We start from the raw sequence: 25,178 nt of genomic DNA on the forward strand, positions 1-25,178 counted from the left end.
ATGGCCTGTAACAAATTGTTGTGTAGAACCCAAAACAAAGGCCCGTTCTGTGATTTCTCTGGGTCTAGCTGGAGAGGAGGTGACACTGGGGGGAGGCTGGTGGAGCACTGGTGGTTTTCTGTCCCCTCCAGTGAACTGCCTGCTTTTCCCCTTGTTTGTGCAGCTTTAGTGTCTCTGACAACTTTGCACGTCTGTTGGATGCAGTCGACTTGGCAGTGGGTGCTGGCATGACAGGACAAGGGGCAAGAGACAGCACAGACAGGGAAGCACCCAGTGGCAAGCCATGGGTGTCCGAGCCAGAGCAGGGGCTTTTCCATTCATCCTCCCCTTCAGTCCAACCCTCAGTCACCCCCAGCACACAAGCTAGGCCGATGGTTGGCAGTTACAGTTATTTCGGCTGTTTCTGTACCCTCTGGCGCCAGCCCAGGACCCAGCCATGCCATTGTGAAGGAGGAGTGTCTTTGAGTTCTGCTGGCGTATCAAGGGTAACCCCCGTCTGATGAGTAGGTGTATGGAAAGGAAAACTATGATTATGCTTTGAATCACCGCTGGCTCCCTGAACACTGAATTAGTCATTTAGAGTGAATTTCAGACATTGTAACAGTTTGAGAGGCTGGGTAGGATGGGCTCTGCTGTGTTTTCATTTGGCTTTTTTTCCTCCTCAGAGGCAAAATTTTTTCAAAAGCAAGTCTGAAGGATTAACAGTTTTTCCGTATGGTGTTTAGAAAAACCCCCGGTGTCTAGTAAAGACAGTAAGTATGTCATACAAGGCATTATCCTTACAAGCTCCTTATAGGGACAAATCAATGTCACATCAGTGCCAACTTTCTTCCATTCATTTACTACATGGGCGTCCCTCCCTAGGCAGGCTCCTTGCATTGGTTCCTAGGCAACTGGAATAATATTGCTGCACGTGTGTGTCAGGCACTGATTGCCTTTGGGGCTTTTTTTGTGTTGTAAGTGAACACAGGCTAGCCCATTCTCTTTGTGTTTCGCTAAAGTCTTGGTGAGTTTTGAAGGGCACATCTGTGATATTCACAGCTGAGCAGTTCAGAAATACTTGCAGACAGGCACATGTGCATTGCAGGGGATGCTGATCATGCTGGAATCTTAGGCCAGGCTTACTTCAGCTACTCTGGTTTGCTCTTTGGGGGTTTTTAATAGCCAAGTTACAGGGGGCTTAGTATTTTCGATGCTTGGTGAATGTGTAGCATCATCTAAAGCAAACACAATAAACAACACCATTTTTCCATGGGTTTATTCTGCATGGGGGAGAAAGAAAAATAACCTGAAGAGTTCTAGGCAGTGAAGGGTTCATCTCTAAATAAAATCCTTACTGAAGTTCCTTTCAAGGGATTATCTGAGCAAATGTGCGCAAGGTCTGGCACAGAGGAAGTGTGTTTTTAAATAACAAAACGAAAGTTAATTTATAAAATTACAAGAGAAAGGGTGGCGGGTTCATATGGTGCTGCAGCGAGCTCTTTGACCTTCACAGCTCTTCTAAGAACTCCTGGCTGCCCTTGAGTAAGGCAGTTCACCTCTCATTTCCCCTTTGTGAAGTGGGTAAGACAGTATATCCGTCATCCCCTGTTAGTTCCTGTCGGGGACGATCGGCACAGCCCTGAGCTGCTTTGATTCCCTGCTTGGCGTGTGGCAGCCAGACAGGTCCAGCCCGTGTGCGCAGGACGGACGCTGCCCTAACAAACCTCGCTCGTCCCAGCGGCTTCGCCCCATCACAGTGATGCTGGTCAGCCTGACAACCTGTAACATTCCTAGGAAACAAACACAACTGTCTGTCAGATGACATCACTTGATCATCCCTGGTTTATTTTGCCTGCTTGAGGTGGAAGGTCTTTGAGGCCTCTTTGTGTTGCACCCCCCTCTTTGAGCACCTGATCTTACCCGTGGGCACCTAAATCGTGGTGCAGTATGGAGGGGAAATACAAGTATAATCAATTGGTTGTGCAGAATCTATAATTGATGGAGCCATAAGCCTGTGAAGTACATGTGGGAAGCATGAAATTGATTTACCAGAATTTACAATTTGTCAAATATTCATAGAATCGTTTTGGTTGGAAGAGACCCTTAAGATCATCAAGTCCAACCATAACCTAAATCTAGCACTAAACCATGTCCGTAAGAACCTCATCTACAAGTGTTTTAAACACCTCCAGGGATGGTGACTCAACCATTTCCCTGGGCAGACTGATATATTTGTATATATAGATGTATTGATATGCTGAGATATATATATATATATATATATATATATATTTCAAATGCCCAGACTTAATGAGAGATAGCTAACATTGGGATTTCTTCAGCATACAAGGAATGATTTTGTGCTTTTAATGCAGAAAGGCTTTTCCTTGTAGCTAGTAATGATAATAATAAGTGCATTATAATGTCTGGCTGGCTGTGGAGAGCTTTGCCCTTTTTCCCTGATACTTTTCAATGCAGTAGAAATTATTTAGAGGATTGAATAATTCTCTGCATTTCTGTTACTCTGCTGTTCAAACAAGTAAAACATCCTGAAAACATAAAACACCCCCTATAGTCTCAACAGAAATTGAGTTGGTCAGGAAAGAGGAAAAAAAGAGAGAAAACACCGAACCAGAGAAGAAGCTATTCCAGATGCCTTCTTAGAAGGCTGGAAGTTGGTATCAAAAAAAGACGCAACATTCACCAGTTCTTCAAATAATGTTTGAAAAATAGCAAGACGTTAACGTGCAGTATCGCAGTATCATTCATTAAAGAAGGAAACAATAAAGGCCTGAATGGCTACGGGCTCATTAGCTTTTTATAGAAGTCTCACAGAAGATGCAGGGACTTTTTGGCCTCTATCCAAAGTCAGGATTCTGAAATAGTACCTGAACTGCGATTTACCTGTGGCAACAACAAGGATTAAGGGAATTAAGGGAAAGATAACTAAGTGATAATGCGAGCCATTTAGAGACTACAAAATGTGGGGGTTTTGTCCAGAGAAATAAAAGTGGTTTAGAATACTGAGGCTCGTAAACAACAGCAAACTGTGAAACTCACATGTGGAGATAAAATTAGATGTCAGGATTAAATAAGAAGGAATTGATTTGTAGTATTCTAAAAAGGAATATAATTTTAGTGGGGGTTTTGGTACCACTGGATGGTCAACCAGTTGACATTTCCAGAGTCAGTTAAGACTGACTGTATTTGACAGGATGAAAAGCAAAGCTGTAGGTGGCTTGTGGTGGTACAGCTCCATCACTTTAAACAGAGCAACTTACCCCTTGTGAGAAAAGTTTGTTAGTTTGTTTTTCTTTTTCCACTGAGCTTATTCCTGAAACATGAATTCATATTAATTTGCTTTCTCTGCTGATGGTCTTTGACTGGGGAGAGCAGGTGTGCTGTCTCCTCTCTCATCCTGCGCCATCCATTTCAGCAGCAATTTCTGATACGTTTTGTCACCTCCATGCGTACGGTGGAGAAATATTGAACAAGCGTAGGGAGTGGCGATGTGAGAGCACAAAATTACACTCTTCATCAATCATTACCCTCTAGCAACTTCCAGGGCACTGTAAATTGCTGACTAACAAGGGAGAATTAGCTTGATAAAATCACCATTAGTGCCAGTTCAGAATGATGTCAAGTTTTATAGACGCTGCTGTCGTCTCTGTCTCTCCCTCATCCATTAGTGTATCTGTTCGTAGAGATCCCAATTCAGCAACGCACATAAGCACATCCCTAATTGTAGGCAGGTCAGTAATCCCAAGGAAATCGCTGGGATATGAGTCCTAAGCATGTGTTTATGTTCTTCACTGGATCAGGGCCATAACACACTCTGAGCTCAGAAATAATAAATATCTCTGAGCCAGTTTCTTGATTCAAAACCAGATTTAGACTCGCTAGCTGGACTTAGAAACGTGACAGTCAAGTTTTACCGCAAGAGAAGGATAGTAGTTAGTAGATACGTGGCATTAGTGTCTTCAGCCTTCCTTTTCTTACTTGTTATTTGAGGTTTATCAGTTTATGCTAGCTAGAAATGTGCCTCTCTGAACCTCTGCATGGCCTTCTCAAAGCCTTGCAGTTACTAAAATGTAGACCATGTTTGGACTCATGCACAAAACTTAAAGTGCAGCCAGACGAGGAGCAGTTTTTTAAAAGTTACAGGTGAGTTGCAGATGCAGTTAATGTAGCTAATAGATTGTACCAGCTTATGGATTTCTCCCAGGATTGCCAGGCTGCATGCCAGATACTGCAATTTGCCTTATGGTTTCCCAGTGTTTGTGGTTTGTTTCTTCATGTTTTCAATTTTTCTTCGCAGTCTTGAAGACAAGAACCTTATTTCTAAGGGGGAAAACAAACCAAAACGAAACACGCACAAAAAAAAGCTCAAAGCAAACAAGAAAAACCACTAAAGAGATAACAATGGACACTTGGATTCTTATATAGTCATTCGACTACCGTAGCTGTGAAAAAGGAAAAGTGCGAGGCATTTCAAGACTTCCCACAGAATCACCGGGGTGACCAGTGCCCCCCATTTGTGTTTCAAAATTGCTCTGAAGTTTCATGTTTTGTTGCTTTCATTATTTGATTATCCAGCTGGAATCTAAGAGTTTGTACCTCTGCCACTCTCATCCTTTTATTTTTTTCATTTAGTTACAAAGCTGTAGTGACCGAACTCATCACTACAGATAGTTATTTGCATGGAAAGGCTGAGAATGTCCAGCTGTTCAGTTGTAGCCCACTCCATGATCACCAGATGTTCCGTTGCTCCACAGCCATCGGGAGCTGGGGCTTGGTCTGCTGTGACATTACCTCCATTGTCTCAGAGTGCCCCAAAAGTAATCCACTCATCTTGCTTGAGCAGTTGATTTGTTTGAAGTCATAATATCATGTTTGAGAACAGAATAGCACAGCTTTGAATGCCAGAAGCTATGGTTGTGTTGATCTAGTCCAATCTTCCACAGGATACAGAGCAGAAATTATCACCTACCTCTGTTTCATTTTTGTAGAATGACTTCTTGTACTGCTGTTGAAGTGGACTGTACTTTACTCTTTCCAGAACAGCTCACTGGAACTTCAATGAGGAAAATGTCATATCTTGGCTGTTGCAAATGCTGAAATATATCTCAATGAAAATGAACATTGCTACTCTTCATTTACAAACCAAAGCAGCAAATCTGTTTTTCATAAAACGAAATTGATGTCTATTCTGTGATAGACATGAATACTAGTTAATAAGAAGTTGGACTTGATGATCCTGAGCATCTCTTCCAACTGAAATGATTCTATGAGTCTATAAGTATTAATCCTTCTAAAAAATTCTGTCTGTGAAGCAGAAGTGCTGGGACAGTTTCTCAGCAACTGCAAATGTCTGCAAGTCAACTTATTTTAGTGGTCTTGAGTGGCTTCCCACCAGCAGAGGTGTGGGCAAGCCGGTTTCTTTTACAGCTCCACTCTTTTGAAAGCTCTTTGAGCTACCAGAACTGTTTGAAGGAATGTCCACTGCCCACAATCCATGTGAAGTCCGTTGCATGCTCCGGTCCTATTTTGTCATTCAGTTTTGACACTGATTTGTGTTTGCAGGTGTGAAAGCTGTGGTGCTGTCTTCCACTCTGAGTGCAAAGTGAAGGCGGTACCATGCCCCAGGTGTGTGCGTAAAGAATTGCAGAAGAAGCAGAAATCCTTCTGGAGGCGACTGAATATGGATGAAAACTTTGAAGAGTCTTGCAACATGTTTGAGTTGTCTTATCAGAACACTTGAGTTCCAGCTGCCAGCTCAAGCAACTTCTCTGCTTAGCCAGGCAGAAATCTTTTTGCAAAATAATATCTGACCTTCTTCATCTGTGAATAGCAGCTGCCAAAGTGGCCGTAAAGCCTTGTTGGCTTTGAAGTACCAATGGCTAAACTGCATCTTGCATTGAAGTCTAGCTGCTGGCTCTCATACAATATGTGGTTTACTTGAAATGCTTTAGGTCCAGCTAATTAAGCACCCAACTTTTCCACCTCTGGAGAAGACTTTTCCTCGAGGCAGAAAATATTTGCTTCCATGACCATGTTATTTTTTATATTGTTCATTTAGAATTGATGAATCATCTACTTATTTATGTGTATTATTTATTTTTTATTAGCCTTGGCAGAGCTTCTGGTGAGGTGTTTCACAGAACCCAATAGGGCAGGAATGGTTTTAAACTCACCTGCTCCTGATGTGGACACGTCATTCCATTTCCTCATGTTTCCAGAGAGCTTTTTTTAAAGGATTAGTGCATTTACATGTCACTACTCTCTGAGGAAAGAAAAGTATCTCCCATCAAATCTTAATCAGGGTGCTTAAAACGTAAGATGCAGAATAATTCCTTCAGCAATGTTTATATATTTATAACCACTTCAGCGAACTCTTTGATACAGAGATAAGCAGGGGACTTGCTACTGGTTTTGTTCAGGCTGGGTCACTGAAGTCCATTGAGTTTTATGCTGGTTATTCTTGATGTATGTGAGGCCACGTCCTCATCTCCAGTAACATGAGTTTGGTTCTGACCTCCTGCTGGTCTCAACGTTTCAAAATATTTTTAAGTGTCTGCATTGGTTTTGGTTTTATTTTGTGAAGTTTACTTTAAATGTGTCTCTAACCTGAAGCTGTTAGACTGATAGTCAGGGAAGTCATCTTACCCACATTAGTTAGAAAATACCTCCAGTATTGTGAAACACTAATTTGCTGTGCTCATGTGCAATTTGTGTCCTGCATTCTCTGCGAGCTCTAAGGGATTTTTTACTTCTGTTGTCACTTCCATGGTGGAGAGTGAAGTTCCTCAAGGTATGGTTCTGCTCCACACACCTGGAACACAAAGGAGTATTAAACACAGTAAATTACATATTTTGTGAAAGGGGACAACGTGATGGATTTAACTGGAGAGCCGTGTGTTGTCACTGGCCGTATGTTTGATTCATTGTGGCTTCACCTCCAGTGAGCACTTGGAGATCCTGCTCCCTCCAGTCCACATTCTTAACTCTTTTTCCAGACCCTGCAGTAATGTATGACATACATATGAAAACATTTGCATATATATACACATCTATATACAGAAAGCAAATATGTTTTCAGGAGAAAAAAGCCAGTCACATGCATGTGTATGTTTCTTCTCTTCTCACATAGGTTTGCAAAAATGCAGAATACTGATCTTTGCTTCCTTATATAATCTGCAGGCTGTTGTATTCAAGGCAGAAAGCAGTCTTGATCATTGAAGCACCTCACTAATTGCTGAAGTATTTTAAATAAACGAACAGGGTATGTCATGCCTACATTAAAAGGTAGAATGCTGCAACAAATTGCCTTGTACTGGAGCATAAATAGTTAGCTTTTCCAGCCTCCAGTCAAAGAAAGTAGCCGAATCTGAGCTTTCTCAAATTTGAGTGCAACTACTATGTATATAGACGCATGTTTATATCTGTGTACGTTAGACAACCAGTGCCTTTCTTTTCCAGAAGTCCTTCTTGCAGTGGGATTCTTTGGAAGGAAGTGAGGGTTTTTCCATGTTCTTGGCAAAGTAGCTTAGGGATTCCCATATTTAATAAACCTAGTGAATCATGTACCTTTGTCACTGACATTAATACTTCCCCCACACAGGGATGTCTCTGCCTCCGCTCACTGTTCCTCATGTGAAAGGAGTTGCTTTTGGCCATCATCCTTAAAGGTGGAATGTTCCTTACAAGTCCATTCCCACGTGAAGAATTCCCTGCAGGTTCACAAATGCAAACACTGGGGAAGGATTGTGGAATTAGTCATGCAAACGGGTACTGGCTGAATAAACAATACGCTCCCACATTTTGCAGCATGTGTCACTACAACTAGTCCTGTGGCAAAGCCAGTAGCTCTGAAACTGTCTGAATCTGGCAGATAGTATTTTGTATTAGCTCTAGGCATAATTGGTGGGTCATTAGAGAAAAAAAGATGGTGTCTTTCATATCATCATGCTCTAGTATTTAAGACACCTTATAGCACTGGTTTGCTGTCCAGCTCAGTTTAGAGAAAGCTGCTTGTGTGTGCTGTCAAAAACCCCGTGGAGTCAAGGAATTAAGGTTGCAAATTGCAAATGATGAGTTACTTTGGCAGGTGTCCTGATTGCCCAAGTACCAGTTGTGTGGGTGGCTAGGTATGCTAGTTGAATTCTGGAATAACGATATAAAAGCATTGGAGTTATTCTGGGTTTGTATGGATATTATAGGACAGTTTCTTTGCTAACTGAGATTTACAGAAAAAAAGAGTATGATGTCAGCGGAACTGCTGGAATTAGTCATGGGTCCAGAACTACTGACATTACTAACAGCAGAGAGCAAAAGCGTGCTGGTAGCACCCAAAGCTTTACGTGAGGATACTGTACAATATAGAACCGATTAATTTCTTTAAAATCCGATGTTGTCGTAAACAAGTCAGTTCCTAAAATGGAAAAGTAATATATCTTCTCACGGTAGCTATAGGAGCAGACTGTAATGTGGAAGATGCTTTCCTCTCAGGGATGCCTAGCTCCTATCCAAAAAAAGTTACTCCATATGAACCAGTAAGAGAAAGTCTTCTGTCACTGCCTTTCGTAAGCATGACAAAAGGCTTGATCCTGCCCTCAGAAGGTACCAGTGAAGTAGGGACTGGGCCCTTTCCAGACTGCACAACTCACCCCCTCCACACACACATGGGTGAAATTACGTATTAGTACGTATTGGTACTTCTACTACTTATCCTAGCCACACATGAAGTAAATTTGCATTTCCTTGTGAATCAAGAATAAAACACACTGTTTGTATCCACAGAGAAGGTGCTTTTGTAGCTGACAGAGGAGGAATTAATTGATCTGTACATCCAGTTACTGCTTTTGCTTGTACAGAACTTATAATCAGTGTAGAAATAGGGTGCTTCACTGCAATGGACTATAGCCTGGCCCTCTGCAACTACTTAGAAACTTCCCATCTTTAGTTAGTCTGAGATTATTTTAATCTAGGACACTGTAGAGATCCATATTCAAGTATTTTTTCCTATTTATCCTGACCCTCTAACTTTCCTTTAATGAGGAGAAGGACCTACTTAGGGGATGCAAACCACAGCTGTTTTTTTATATTATTAACCTATAAAAAGAGAAATTTGGATCTTTCTATTACTTTTCCTTGACTGTCTTAGGTGATGGAAAATGATGGTTTTGTGATGTGACACAATGTCCTGGCTGGCACATACCCATGTGAGCTCATTGCTGGGATGATGGGAATTAGCACTTGTGAGGGTTTCCTACCTAAGTGAGAGAAGGTACTTTTTGTTGAGGAATTTAAGTTTATCACAATACTCCACAGGCTCTGATGGCCCTGTTAGGAGTGAATTGTCAGGGTTCCTCTAGAGCTCTCTTGTCAAGGCTTTTTTTAATATCAAGATACTGTGAATGTTATAATGGTTTGATGATAATGTCCTGAAAGACTTAAAATAAAAAGAAGAGCAGAGGGTGTTTGTTTACAATGAAGTGGGGAAGCTGCACAGTTTTATTTTGCTTTTTCCCCCTGTAGCGATAGAAGCCACTGAGTCTCCTGGGCTTCCCAAGGTCACAGCCTGGATTGCGGTTGACTGTTGATCCGTATAAAAGAAATGTAATCGAATAATCATCATAATCTCTCTTGTTTTCTGCTGCTCAGCTGCAAGCCGGTCTCATCTCTCACTGTCCCTGTCGTTGCTCACAATGCTGAGCCTACAGCTGGACTTTGAGCTTCATAGCTCATTGTGTTGCTTTTGAACCAGTTGAGTCTGATGATTCTTTCTCCCTGTAATTTGCCTTCCCATTTTCCCTTCCCAGTAGGAGTGCCTTACAGTACTGTGTATTAGCATCTCTCTTCCTGTTTTGGATTTCCTGATTGAATTTGCTGTTTGATTAACTTGTAGGCTTAAACTGAAACTCTCCCGTGGCTGCACACGCTCTTTTGCAGGGGCAGCTGAGTAGATCAGTTTGCTTGTTCTGCCTGTATGAAGCTCTACAGGCTGCATATACCAGCTCTGAAGACACCAAGCTGCATGGAAACCCCTCACTTTTGCTCAATTTGGTGCCTTAAATTTTCAAAAGTGAAGAATTTTGTCAGGAATGCTCTGCCACGATGCAGCATGTTTGGCACTAGAGCTTGAAACCCTTGCTCATAATAGTTCCCAGGAGTGATGACCATAAAATTCAGTATTATCTATGCTTTGAGAGAGGAATATGAGAAGGGATAGCATGGGTATGGCATTGGTTTTTGTTACCTGTATTTTGGAGACTAACTGGGCTTCTCTTCAGCCAGAAATGTGGTTGTGCTTATGCAAGACCTTCAGGAGCTGCGCACATACAATCATGGCAAGCACTGGGCATCATACAGGACCAGGTCACATGCAGTTTGGCCCCTTCTGGAACAGCTCAGATGATCATGTTCAAAGTCCTTCTTTACTTGAAAACCCTGATGAGCACCCACTGGCTTGGGTGGTATCTTGAAATGCCAATTTCATCTGAATTCCTTAGCGTGGTCATTAATCCAGATGACAGAGATGCCACTTGTGAGCAGCATCAGAGAAATCCAGGCCTGGGAAGCTATCAGCTCTCTGGGACCAAAGTGTATTAGGCCTCGTCTACGTGCACAAACATCAGTGGCTCATTTATTTATTCATGTCTAATCCACACGTTAAACCAATATAAAATCTTGAATACACAGTGTTGTTTTGGTGGAAAAAGGATTTGTTTCAGTTTTGCTTATGCACTTGTCTACAAAGTCGATCTTGCTTAAACTACAGTGTGTTTTCAGACTGATTTTTAATGGCATTGACACCTGTGATATCAGGTTAGCTTATACCAGTCCCTTCTATACTTGAGCTAAGCAAAAGTAAGAATTCACGAGCAAAACGGATTGCAATGGATTTTAGTATCACTGGCAGTGCACTCTGAGTTTTTAGAAAACCCTTTCATATGTGTGCTACTCTGGTAACTTATTTGCAACATCGTTACGTGTGTTTCATTGTTCTTGTGGTTTTTGTTTGCTTGGTTGTTATTTTTTTACTTTTGACAAGGATTTTTTAGAATTATCTGCAACTACTAAGCAACAGTCTTAATTTATTATTGATGTATAATGATGTTATAATTTAAGTTCGGTGAGTTGAATTGCTTGTTGACACTTGAGCAGGGTTTATTTGGGTTCACTTGTGACAGCATCAGAGCACCAGTCCCTCCTGTATAAAGGCAACTCTCAATAAACACTAAAAAAAAAATGTTATTTGTTCTTTTTAATTTGCCTTCTGGGGGGTAGGACAAGTTTTGAAAGAGTGCTTGTTTACTTAAAAATGCTAATCTCTTGGTGAAAGTCTTCCAGATCTAAGCAGATTATGATACTGTTACTGGGTCTGAGCCAGGAGGTGTCTGGAAATACTGTCAATGACTGCACCAGGCTTTGTGGGTTTGGATTCCCAGTTAAATCTCATAAGTTTTCGAAAAGTTTTACATTTTTTGAAAAGTCTTAAGTTTTTGGAAAGCCACAAATGCCCGGACTTTTAATGGTGCTGAGCCCCAGCAGGTGCCAGCGCAGGTTATTGGGAGCTGTTGTTGTTGGGCACCTCTGGATCCTGAGCTGCTGGAGGCACAAGGAGGCAGCTCCCCACGGCGTGGCTGTCACCTTGGCCTCTGCCAGAAGGGATCAGGGCTCAGGGCCTTGAATCCTGAGCAAGGGAGGCATCTCCCAGCCGGACAGAAGGGACCACCGAAGGGCTGGGAGGGCAGGTTTTTGCCGGTTTTGTAAGAGCTCTCCACCGGACGGAGGCAGGAGCAGACATGATTCCTGCTTCTCTGGGCTGCTTCTTCCAGTGCACCAGATGAGGAGCTTCTGCACCTCCCTGGAGCTGTGGATTTGGTGACGGTAAGGACTGAAGAGCTGAGCTGTGGTGGAGCTCATGGGCCTAAACATCCAGCCTGAGAGTGCCCAGAGAAATCCACACCAAGCCCCGTGCTCTCATGGCCTTTAAGAAGGATGTATCCCCTCCCTCCTGCCCCTCCTCAGAAGGACCAGAAGTCCACCAGGAATGTCAATCCTCTCTCCTGCAGGAACCTTTGGACTTCATCCCTGTGATGAAATCAGCTACAGGCAACGAGTTAATATTTGACTGAGACCACACAAGCTGCGCAAGAAAACCATGTGCAAGACCTTCTCTTCTTCCTTATTTACTTTACAAGGTGAGCAAATTCCGTTATGATGTCTCCTTCCCCTTTCACTGCCACCTCCCCTCCTCCCTTCACACTATGAGAGATGGTGGAAAAAAGCATCAACACAGAGACTGTGGGGTCTAGAGAGCCTGGGAGGGAGCACTTCTGTTGTTTTTTTTTTTTCCTGTCCTCTTGTGGCTGTATTTACACCGCTTTTTCTCTCCTCCTTATCCCTTCCCAGCCTCCCTGTTGTGCTGTGTTACAGTGCATAAACCATCACTAAAATGAGCTGCCGAAAGTACATACTCCAGTAGCCGTCATGGGCAACTGGGGGTTCGAGTTTCAAGCAATGTTTCTTTTGGTTTCATTCGGGAGCTAAAGTGGTGGCATTTTCTGCCTGTGGTACATTGGCATTATGTGAAAGCCGTGCCCTGCAGTGAAGCCCAGCTTTGCCAATCAAAGCTTACATTGACTGCCCTGTGCTGGACTCCTGCGTGCACACCCTCAAACGCCATGCTTTTTGGGTTGTTCTGTTAACCATTTATGTTCATTTATCCGCCCGTCTTTAACACAGCAGGCCACAGAAAATACCAGTCAGACTGTGAACTGCAGCATGCCCTCCAGGTCCCTTGAAAATCAGTAGCAAAATGGCATTTATTTCTGATGAAATAAATGAGGGACAAGAGCAAGAGGGACAGAGCGGTACTCACAGCGTGTCCAGCTGTCTGGTTCTCTTCATGGTTGATGTTCCTCATGCTGGTGGGACAAGTCAGTGTTTTATAACCATATAAGCTCGTGTTTGGGAATATTAGATCATGGGCAAATCTCATAACCCCTTAGATCCAGCAGCCAGTCTGCTGGATTTTGTTCTTTCGTGTTCTCATTGCATGTTAAATGCTTTACCATAGTTAAAGCCAGGAGAGTTCATCATGCCCTGTGGCCAAGTCCCATGAGTGGTATTACAGTTCATATCACACCAAGCTCCAGCTCTTAAGGGTCAGGATATTTTTTAAAAGATACTCTTCTAGCTCTTAGACCTAAATTAACAGTATTTGATTTTGGTTTTCTAAAAGGTGGTAGAACTGGAATGCAGCTCTTCTTCTGGGAATAAGTGACAGTTTCCACGAGTTTCTGAAGTCCTGAGGACACTGTCTAAAACAAATCAAATGGTACAAGCTCCTTGTGCAGAACTGTGCTATAGGCTCAAGGAAACAGTTTTTCTTTCACCTTTTCCATAACATATGTGATACAGTCCTGATTACAGTACAGTAACAGGTTAACCCAAATGGAGTTAGCTCCCTCCTCCTTTCCTTAGGGATGGAGGAGGACCTTTCAGCTCTGAAGCTTACCATACCTTTTCAGTGAAAAAGCATGCTGAAGACAAACGAAAATATTCTGTGGGTGTGAGTACAAAGCTCCGAACAGTCTTTTTAAAATAGCTCTGGTTTAACTAAATTCTCTCCAAAGTAGTGGTCCCATCTAGAGGCCTGAGTATTACTGCTATGAGAAGGTGGTGAAAAGCATCTCAGATAATCAGGTGTCACAAGTAAAACCAGACAAAGTATCCAAGGCAAGCAGGAATAAATTCCAACCATTGTAAGCATAGACAAATATAAAACGTGGCATTGAGGCTGTAAAACATGCTAAAAAGTCAATCTGCTGTTTATAGTAGGTGACTTTTGATTTTCTATAACTGAGTTTGAGGCATTAACTTCGGGTATTAAAAATGAAGTTGTGAGGCTTGTCTGGAAAATGAGAAGAGCTTGTGTTAAGGGATGAACTTTCATTGACTTGAAAGTTCCCAGGTCTTTATAAAGTTGGTACAATATGATGTATTTACAGGTAAGAAGGAATTGTTAGTATTGTTTAAAAATAAGAAAGTTCAGCTTACTGAATCTGTGTAAGGAAGTAATAGATGTAATCGATGTGCATGGAGCAGTTCAGTCCAAAGTACTTTCATAGCACTGAAGGTTATAAACTAATCTCACTTGTGACTGGCACTGCAGGCAGGTACCTGTAGTGCAGCCACTAAGTTATGAAACATGATGAGTGTCTCTCCACTGAATTGTGCCTTGCCCTGCAAGTAATCCCACTGATTTCTGAAAGCAGGGGGTACAGGCTCCTGCTGGAGCAAGGTTAGGCTGGAAAAACTGAGAATGTTGGACCATTCTGTCATCAGACACTGGCACGCAATTGCTTGCGACACTGGTGGGTGTTGTTTGTTGTGTACATATCAGAAAATGTCCTCTTCTGGCTTGGACTTTGCACTTCTGGAGAGTACTCGTTTCTGATTTAACAGACAGCATGATCGATCCTTTAAGCAGATACAAATTCTGCTGACTCCAGTGAAAGCTGCAGTTTGAAAGTTTGCAGTTTGCTACAGACATGAGCTGTAGCAGTGTATGAAACTGGCAGATTCCTTGCAAAATGCATGTGCATCTAGCAGAGTTAACCCTGGGTGTTAGCAGGTAAAAGAGGGGGCAAAAGTATAATAAAATATAGGTCTCCACTGTAAGTATTTACACAGTATTGACATTGTTAGCTGTGCTTAGAGATTTATGTCAAGTGTTACTGCACTGTCATAAAACAATAAAGTACTTCTGCAAAGGACTTAGGGCAAAGGGGAGGCAGAGAAGTTTCACTCTATAAGGCCCTCCTCCAACACCCGTGGTAATCCACGGTACGCTTGCCCTGCACGTGTTGGCTCCAGAACCAGACTTTGCGGCTGAGCTCAGTGTTGATATGTAGTGGACCAAACTGAAATGCCGGTCCTGATCAGTCAGAGCACCAGGGAGTTTAGATCCAGGCGCAGTGCCTGTCTGTCCATGGGTCTGCAGCTCCAGTTTGTCCTCCCTGCTCATTTTCTCTGCTCTTCATGAGGTTGTGGCAAGATTTCTCCTCCAAGCCATGCCGATACGCAGGACCTTGTCTTGCTCTTCCACTAGATGTGCTTCCTATGTAGTTGTGCCCTGGTTAGAGACCACTGTATTGAAAGGTATTTTCCTGCTTCTTTCCAGATGTGGGAGGTAATTCTCTTCCATCATAGTATTTAGCACAAGTGTTCCCCACCATAGCAGTCTGACAGCTGTCCTGCGAGGGATGGGAGAGTCACCTGCTTCCTGACCTTGTTTCTCAAAAATTAGCCAGCTTCAAAAAAGAGAAGTATCTCTGTCGAGAAGGGACATTTCAGAGCTTTTCATAAACCTGAGTGTTGCTGCCAGCCTGGCTTGCCTTGCTTTCCCTGTCAGGAACCAGAGCGTTCCAGAGCTGCTGGTCTTCACTGTTCTCTGGGGGAGCTGATCTGGGCTGTTGGATGCTCAAGCATCTTACCCAACATCTCTCAACTGTCTGAATTAATTTTGGGCCTAGGCAACTGGATGAGGTTTCCGTACTTCTTTCTCAAAAGCATTGCCCATGACATTTCCTGTCCCAGATTTTATCTTAAAAGCTAATGTGATCTGTCCCTCATTCATCAGATACATCACCCTCCAGACTGCAGGGCTGACTTCACACCGGGGCAGCTCTCAGAGTCCATAGGCTTGCTCCAGCCACATCTTAGTTTGAGAATGGGTTGGTCCCTTCCTCTGAGTCCTGGGCAGGCTCACAGTACAATAAGCAGCCCCAGTCCTGTGGCACCTGATGTCCCTTTCATTTCCCTTGTCCTCAGCTCAGCTGGTCCTGAAGATGTGACCCAGGTGCATTCCCCTACTCCCAACAGCACCTCAGGCTCCTGCTCCACAGGACCACCACCTAGCCCAGCAGAGCACTGTAGGACACCTTGTCCTTGTGTCCCACTGTCCTCCTGCAAAAAAAGGGGATTTTAAGCTCAGTTTGGTCAGAGGTGTACGCTCTCCTCACATGTGTACCCAGAGCAGAGTGTTGCAGCACCAGCATCACCTTGGCTTTGTGTGTGATCTTTTCCCATTAATATCTCAGTGGTGTCCTCATCACGTGAGCTCTTCAGCCTCTGGGATGGTGAGACAACCTGGGAGACTGAGATGAGCCTTTTAGTTTGCACATCTACTCTGCATAGCCACCCATTAATATTATTTACTTTATGCTTCTCCATAGGAATTTGGGAGGGACCTTGCAGCAAACTTCTTGGGAAGTGCACGCAGGAGATGCTAAGTAGAGCATGTCTCTCGCACCGCATACTCCTCTGCTTTTTGTTGACCAGCCTTACTGATTGGAAAAGACCCATGTCCCCCCCATGGCCCCCTCTTCCTCCCCAGCCGCACAATTGTCACCGCCAATTAGTGCATTGTTCGGGCACACAATGGCGCGGTGGCCACTGGAATGGGCTGCTTTTGTGCGTCTCCAGTCGGCCGTAGGGGCAGTCAAGATTCATTTAGGGCCTTACACAACATGGACAGAAAATACTATCAGAAAAGCAAAAGGGGCGAAGAAAAAGGGAGAGAGAGAGGTAGCAAGAGTGGAAGGGGGGACAAGTCTGCTATTCAGAGCTTAGCCCAGCTGCATGAAAAGCCCAAGAAGCAGTGCCACATTGAAGACGCCCCTTGGAACACAAAAAGGAACCCGGGCTTAATAGTAATTAGTGGGCAAACTGCAAAGAGCGCCGTGGCTCTCCAGTGAATTGTTCCTGCGCTTACTGCCACCGCTGCCCCTTCCCCCTTCCCTCTGGATCCGGCCAGGAGGGGAGCAGCTCGGGGATGGGAATTGGCAGCCCTCCTTTACCCACCACGCTCTGGGGAGGCCCCATCCAGCTCTTCTTTGTGGCAGGTAAATTGGATTTCATTCTCTAAAGCTTGTAGCCAATTACAGGAGGTACTTGGCAGCCAGAGGAAGGCACAGGGGGATATTTTGGGGATCAGCCCTGTGCCTGTGTCAAGGACTTTTAAAGCAGCCTTATCCCTTTTTGCAGCCTGGCACGACACATCTTGTGGCTGGGCTGTATCTGTGGCCAGTCCCTCTTCCTTCTAGAGAGCCTTGGAGGTCACTGCTGTTGTTCTTCTGCTTCCGTTGTTTCCCTCTTTGCTCATAAAATAATCACCTGTACAGGTTTTTACAATTTATTTAGGGAAAGGCCTGATAGCAGCTCTGTCAGCAGTGGGGAATCTGCTCAGGCTGAAGACCAAACCTTGCCCTCCCTTCTCCATGGAAGTCTGCACAGTGCAAACAAGCACCTCTCGTTCCTGTGCCAGCTCTCAGTCATGCCAAGGCCTTCACTGGTACGTACAGAATTTCTTAAAGCACATTTTGGCCCAGCACAGCTTGGGCTTGTCTTGGGTGGCTGCATTAGTGTGCAGCTGAATAACTTTAATCTCTGCTTGTGTAGAGATCAGCTTGTTGCTGCGATTAGCTCATCTCCTGGACTGCTCGTACTAGGTTTAGTCAGGAGCTTGTGTGCCCAACAGTTAGCTGTGTCTCAGGAATATACCAAGTTAAAAGACCCGTAAGGCGGATTTGACCTCACATAAATGTGCTTAAGTATTGAGGAGAAATTCAGGGCATCTTTGCCCAAAGGGAAAGGACACAGACACACAAAATTATGAATCATTTCCTTTTATGTTGTCAGGGAATCTAAATAAAATCTGAGGAAGAAAGAACATGGTAGAAATCCCAAGTGCCCTTTGGAAGCATCATCACTTGATATAATGGAAAATGATACAAGACATCCTCATGGGTGCTAGGGCCCCTACCATTCCAAGCTCTGCCTGCAGCAGGACTATGTACAAACCTTTGTGTTACCAGGAACAGAGCTAATTTAGCCCTCAAATAAGTTAGTCTGCGGTCTTTACATAGTAAAGCCAAAAGCAGTTTAAGAAAAAGCTCTGAGCAGAAGGTATTATGTTTGGACAGACTGACAGAGCACCAGTATAACTATATTGATGCCAATTAAACACCTTCATTACGAAAATGTAAGCTCTAAGTACATGCACGAGCACCCTTTTTAGCATGAAACTAAAAATAAACTGTTTGCATATATAAATATTAGATATGTGAAAAAACTGGCAGGATGAATCAGAGAGGTGGTTTGATAAATGCTTCCAGGACTTGCCATTAACAAGGCTGACAACATGTTGGTTCCTTAAATGATTGCACAGAGAGCTTTGAAGAAATAAAGAACACTATAAAAACATTTCATAGAGCAAAGTAAACACTCCACCCTAATAGGAAGTCTCTCTCCCCGCTTCAGATCAGACATTTTGTTATGTTTTCAAGCCTGAATTTCAAATCCAGTCTCAGAAGTTACAGTCTGATGGCTATTGGACAAAGCTCCAGTAGCATGCAGTGAGGCACCTTATTCCAGGCAGTGTCCTCACAGGAAAAAGAAACAAAATCAGTGCTCTGGGTTTGTGTTCAATTTCCTGTGCAGCATATCTTGGTGTCAGGTACACAGGAAAATTCAGACTCTTGAGCTAATTATGAACAGCAACTTAGGAGCCACTAAGAACTCCAAACTGAAAACAAAGCTTCAAAAGTCGGCCTGAGACTTAACTGATTTTAGTGCTTTGGATTTTGTGACAAACTCAAGCCAATACCATACATGATCAGCTGCTTTCAATGTCTGATGCGAAACGCATCAATTCTAATTAACAAAGTTCCATCAACATATTCCAACCCCTTTGGATTACTCCATTTGATATTAAAATAAATTTATGCTTGATGTGACATTTCCCTGAGCTCCTGACAAAATGCCACTGGAACTTTTTGCATTCATCCCATTGAACATTCTCCAGTGGTGTTTAATCCTTTTTGCACATTTCTGCCTGGTATTGTACCTAACAGAATTTCACTGTCAGGCTTTTGCTGGGTCTTCTGGCTCACTGCAGGTTTGAACCCAGAATTAACTGCACTAAATCGAGAGGTGAGGACACATTTGCAAGTACAATAGAAGTAGATTTTTTCCACCCAGAAGTCATGAAGAGAAATCACTCTAGGAGAAAGCACTCTTATCACTGTGGTGATAAGGAACAACACACACTAACAGTCATATAACATCCTCACCTCAAATATTAGCCATGTCTAGAGCAGATGAGCCCGACTATTTGGAGGTTCAAAGAGCACTGAATTTGAATGTTTTTACCATTTGTCCATTTGGAATAAACAAGATTACTTTTGGCTTGTAGAGTGTGAGAAAGTTCCTTTTCTATGCTTTTCCAAAAAGAAGAGGAACAAAAATCACCTGCACTCAAAAAAATACGTGTTCCCAGCACATGACAGCAATAGTTCGTAGAGGCTGTGAAAAGCTAGATGAGCATTAGTTCTCCTGCAAGCAGAATCGAACTTTGGGTTTGTTGAAATGAGTCCATCCTCAATCACTAGCACAATGATTGCAAAAGCAGGGAGAGTTATCTCTTCTTTCTCCCATTTCTTGTGTTCCTCGTTTGCTCAACCTGAGGGCTATTTGTACTGCAGGTACATTCAGCACCCCACACAGTGAGGGGCAAATAATGAAGCTGTGTGCTGGAAGCTTGCACAGCAATTTCTCCAAGTGCACCCAGTGGTGTCCTGTCTGCCCCAGGGCACTCGGACTGCTGGGGGTCTGGCAGTGCCAGCTTGTGGGACACGTGGACAAGGGCTCAGCTGCTCCCTTGTCCTGAGAAGTGGAACACTTAATTTTACCAGCAAAGGGAAAACCGCACAGAGAGTGCATTCTGGAGAGGCTTCTCTCAGCAAAAAGCTGAACCAAGCTACTCCACCATTTTCATGCCATGAGGAAGGTGCTGGCCTCTGTGAACCCTGTCTTTGCAGCAGTTGTGCAACCTTTTTTGGCAGCTTGTTGCTTATATAAAATCAGTTTGATTGTATCCATTTGGTAAAAAGAGCCTGCAAGAAGACTACACAACGTGGTCATCAAAGATTTTTGGCAACCCAGTGCTAACACTTGTGGTAGGACTGAAAATATTTTGGAGCACTTTCTTTTATCACCAGGACATATCCCAAGCAGGGTAGGATCATTGTGTGCTTGATGGTGCTGCACATAGCAGTGAGGCACAGGATTTAGAGAATGGATTCCTTCTTTTGCACAGCAAATCTCTTGATGTGCTCCAGTTCTGTAACACTGGTCTCTGCTAAAGCTGCTGCTATTTAAGATTGAGCTCTGTGGATCACTTGCATGCGTTAATTCTTCACATCTAACTGATGCCTGAACGTGAAGGTTGCTAGCAACATCCTCTCCAAAATCACTTTGACCTGTGTATTACGTTATCCCACAAATGACTTGCAGAAGGAAGTAATCAAAACACGTATAGTTCCAGCTAGTGCTAATTGCCTTTTCATCTGTTTCTGTCTCTTTTTACTTGTGTCCAATAACTGTTGATTATGCAGGGATTTAAAACTGTATTTCAACTTAATTTGTTTCATTTGATGTGAATGATGTGACTTACTAAGCATTCGCTCCAAATGTTCCTCCAGCCTCCTGTCAAGCACTTCGAGGATGTCAAAAGCAGATATGGGGAATCCCAAGTGCCTGGTCTTAGCAAGGATGCCTGAAAGGTCAGGGAGAGAACGTTGTTTCAGGAGATCTCAGGCCTTGATACTTACTGGTTCATGAAAACACCACACATGGATTGCACATGAACTTTCTAAGGTACTATAGATGAGTACACATACAGGATAAAGCTTTCAAGTGGTGTGTGATTTTTGATCTTGAGTGGGCAATGTGGCATGTCATAAAGGAGTCCAATTTCCAGAGGACAGGTCTATAACAATTTCTGGAAATAAAGATTAAATCTTAAGTTTGCCTCAAGAGGGTCTAGAATCACTATATCTGGAAGATTTTGATTACAGCGTCTTGAGAGGTTAGTGAAAAATGCAGGCAAAGCGGTTTATGTGTTTGAAACCTATTTTGATTGTATGAAGCTTGGTATTTTCAGGAAAAGCCAGACTGGATTTGAACTACTCTGAACACATTCTGAAATTGCTCTTAACAGCAACAGTTTTTATCCTATGTTTTTTACTAATTCATAGAATTTTGAGGCCAGGAGAGACCACTCATAACCACAGGTGTTCCTACTGGTAGCCGTTTCGTTGTGAAGGGCCAGTTCAGCACAGACAGTTTCTTGGAAACATTTCTATTTTGACTGACTATTTCTCTGAAAGCCAGGCAGGACCTAAGGGAAAAGTGCTCACCAGGCTGATTCGTGGCCAGAATCTGCCCGTTTTCTCAGCAGGCTCCAGGCACCCCAGGATTTCCGTGTCCCCCGCTCCCAAGGCCTCCCCAGGCTGGGGGCTTCTCGGACTTGTCCACATTGCGCCAGGAAACCTCCTGGCTTTTCCTGATGCTGCAGGATTTCTTAGAAGTGTGGGCAGCTCCCCCTGTTTGGCACAAACTGGTGTGTTTTACATTGTTTTTTAATGTCGGAATTTTCCACAAAACAAGTTTCAGACAGCTTCAGCCCTGCCTGAGTGTTTTCTCCAGAGGATTTTGCATGTTGACCATCACAAACTCGCATCCTAACTCCAAAGTATTTGCTACAACATCTTCAGCCAGAGGTTCCTCTAATCTGTCTCTCTTTGCTCAATTAGAAAACTGCTTAGTACTTTTGTCCCTGGAAATAAAGTACTGCAATTATAACAGGTATTATTTTAATTATTTTAACAGGTGAAACAAGCGAATAGAAACAAGTTTCCAAAGGTTGTGACCTGAGGCAGGTCAGGGAAAGCATTGTGCCGAAGCTGAACTGCTTTGAGCAGTTACACCCTGAAGGTCTCTCACAGCAAAGGAAAAAGGAAATATAAATAATACCTATTTAGAGATGGCATTGATCAAAACAGCATTAGTCTGAAGATAAAGCAAGCAGTAATTAGTCTGTATTATTATTATTATTATATGTATGAGTTATCAAGTGCTTCTATGAGCTAATGATTTTTGATGTGCTCCTTTGTGCCTGCCAAGGGGTCGGGCTTGTCAAATCTGCGCCCCTGTTCAGAAGCCAACACCCGTATTTTTGCATGCCAGCCCCCGCAGGTGGCAGGGAAGCGGTGACGGTCCCACCTCACATGCACAGAGAGATGTGCCATGCTGGAAACCGTGGCTGTTAAGGTGACCTGGGTTAGACATTCAGATCAGGGCAAGACTTGTGTGATTTGTGGGAAAAGCCCTGCTCCCTCAGCTGGGAAATGACCTGAGCTGCTCAGACCACTGGAGAGGTGAGCACTGGCCCCTTGGTCAAGAAAAAAATCTCAGATTTCATGCTTCAAGGTTGCTCATTTGGCAGCTTTCCTGAGAGCTCAATTCACTTACAGCTATAAGCATACAAATGTATGTGTGGTACAATCACCCTGCTTGGGAATCCCAGCGGAGCAAAGTATTTAACTCTGAAAAATACTTGGAGTAACTTCTTTGCAATGTGTAGAGCAGCAAGCATTTCAGAAACAATCTAGCTGTGTATTTAAACAGTCATTACTGCCTTCTGGGTAAATAACACATGTTTTTAAAATGGTCTCTATACACAATAGACGCTAACACAATAAATCCTAATTGCTCTGAAGGACCCATTAGGCTCTATCAGGTCAATACATGGCGGAGGTTTTTTGAAAGTCACTCACCCTGTTGTTACATAAGCCACAGTTTGAAAGTCCATAAATAAGTATTTGCTGAATGAAGAGTGAGGGCTTTGCCAGGGCCATACTAATTTATCATGTCAGCTTCACTATGGGGACTGTTTTCTTTTCAAGGGCCAATGTAAAATAAGGCAAAGAAGAAAGCAAAAGCACCATGTGATGTGTTTCAAAAACTACGTATCTGGAAAGCCTCAGGCTGCAATATGCCCCCCAAGAAAATCAACCGCAGCACTTCTGCCAGATGTTGCTGAAGCCTGTGTCACTGTTGGAAATCAGATTTCACGTTAATTCACTCAGAAGTTGTCTAGTCCCATGTAGCTTTTTGAATGTGGCTGCAGCTTGGCATGGTTTTGCTTTCCTGCAATATGTTAATGTGTGTAATTGTACAGGTATATATAAAAACAAACAGTATTGATGTAGGTTAGGATTTTCAAGGGAATTTCAACAAGACATCCACAGTGAAAAGCACTGAAGTGATTTAAATTGGAATTCCTGTCCCCAGCCCACAGCTTTTAAGTCTTCTGGGCACACGAGGAAATGTTTGCACCTGCTGCTGTTGCACTTCAGCAGGGTTCAGGTGATTCTCATTCTGCTCTGCCTGCTGGTGAAGGGCTCAGAGCTGCCTCATTCCTCCTGCCTGGGGGGCAGCAAGGACCCTGGTGTGTTATTCAGGAGCTCCAATTACACCAGATTAGTCTTGGTGCTGGGGTTTGCCACGCTGGCAGCCCACAGCCTCACAGGTCAAAGCAGAAACACGCCTGCCTTGGTGCAGCCGCGTCCTGAGCGCAAGGGAAACATCCATCTCCTTTTGCACCAGTACACGGTGGGCCTGCTGTGCTGGAGCTGGCACGTCGTGATGCTAAATGCGTCTGTCCATCCCTGCACCTGCAGCAGGCAGTAGGGCACAGCCTTGCCAGTCTGGTGCTGCTGCCATCCGCTCCGTGGTCACCAGCACCCCCTTACTCCAGCAGTTCGTTATCAGGGGTCACTGCTAATTTGAGCAGTGCCTGGGCTAGCACAGCCTCCAGCTGGGGTGACTGGCAGGCTGCCCACCAGCACCAGGAGCCTTTAGTCACCCCCACCACTCCTTTCCCAGGAGCTGGAGGCATGTCGGCAGTACAGGCAAAACCAGGATTTGTTTCTCCAGGCAAGAAGGGTCAAGGGCCAGGGCTGGCTCACTGGTCCTACCACGAGAGGGGCAGGAGGTTCCAGCCCTGCTTCGGTACAGGCAAAGCCCAGAGCGAGATCAGTGCCCCCCAGCTTTGTCCCTGCCAAGAGCCAGAGTGAAAAGCTCTTTGCAAAAGTCTGCTGAGTTCTCTGTAAAGGGCAAGGGCAACAGCTGGTCTTTACAAAGGAAGCTCACTTAGTCCTCCTCCAAAGGCTTTTAAAAGTCACAGTAACCTTCACAAAGGCAGTTTGTCCAGGTAAACAGTGTAGGCTGACAATACAGCAGCAAAAGAACCAAACAGAGAAATATTTTCCACTTTTTAACTTTCTTCTCCTACCAGGAACTGCTGCATCCCAGCTGAAAATGCCTCAACAGGTGGAAGGTATGTCTGTGAGGACATATATGTTGTCAGCCCGTGCCCATATCCTCTGAGCTGGAGTCATGAGCAGGGACTAACTGGACTTCCAAGCAGACCTGTCTAGCATGGTGGAGCTTCATGAACACTTCTGCACACAGATTAAAGGTAAGGTGATTTCCTAATAATTTGTAGAGGTTTTAAACAACAATAGCAAGTTCTTAGGGATGGGAAACACTTTGTCTTTTGTCTTCAGGGTTTGGCACGTTAGGTTTTGTGCAGGCACAGCCTCTGTCACCGATAGTGCTGGTGCAAGTAAAGCACTATACTCTCACACTGTACTGTAGAGATGAATAACAAGCCTATCAACTGTACTTGGATTTCCACCATATTTAATCCTGTTCTGGTTGCTCTGCTACGTATTCATAAAAAAAGAAAAAAGGAAACAGAAGCACAGAGCAAGCCAACAGATGTCTACCTGACTCTTAATTGGGTTTTATGTGTCCCCAGTGTAGCAAATACAGCATTATTTACAGCCAGGCTGTAAGAATTAGATACATCTGGAGGAGTGGTGAAACCTGGACCAGGCTACAAGAGTTGATAGATTAACTGAAATGAAGAGCTGCCCCATTTTCCTCTTCTTATCTTCTCCCTTCCCGCCTATATACCAGTTCCCCATTGTGCGTCAGATCAAACCAAAATATTGACCAAGGGAACGCTTATAAAAATGAAAAAATAGCAGCAAAAAAGAGAATTTCTGCTCTTGTGGAGCTTCATCAGCATTTTCTAATTGTATGGCAATGATGATAATAAAAAGGCTGCCCTCTGCTCTCAGCTGTAATTTGGATAATCAACTGAAAGCCATAATGAAACTGTCTGTGATTGCTTTCTGTTGGGCTGCTAGTTCACAGAAACTCATTGTTGGGGAGAGCTAAAAGTTATGACTCCTGCTCCAGGGATAGGCCAC

At 43.7% G+C, this 25,178-nt stretch overlaps 1 protein-coding gene across 4 annotated transcripts in view; it reads left to right on the forward strand.

Annotated features, from left to right (window-relative positions):
• PLEKHM3 (pleckstrin homology domain containing M3) overlaps positions 1-24,337 on the forward strand; it is a 97,603-nt gene extending 73,266 nt beyond the window's left edge. For 2 of the 4 annotated variants that reach the window (XM_065069398.1, XM_065069399.1), the window contains exon 9: positions 5,566-9,102. In XM_065069398.1, coding sequence (XP_064925470.1) covers positions 5,566-5,743 — 178 coding nt within the window. In that variant the 3' untranslated portion in view covers positions 5,744-9,102. Of the gene's footprint in view, positions 1-5,565; positions 9,103-12,059; positions 12,189-17,196; positions 17,348-20,537; positions 20,657-24,196 lie in introns of those variants that run through there. The other 2 variants (XR_010473775.1, XR_010473776.1) reach the window with 2 other exon arrangements.
• Positions 24,338-25,178: the final 841 nt, after the last annotated feature.

Source organism: Columba livia, chromosome 7, assembly GCF_036013475.1.
Source record: "Columba livia isolate bColLiv1 breed racing homer chromosome 7, bColLiv1.pat.W.v2, whole genome shotgun sequence".
In the NCBI taxonomy this organism is placed as follows: domain Eukaryota; kingdom Metazoa; phylum Chordata; class Aves; order Columbiformes; family Columbidae; genus Columba; species Columba livia.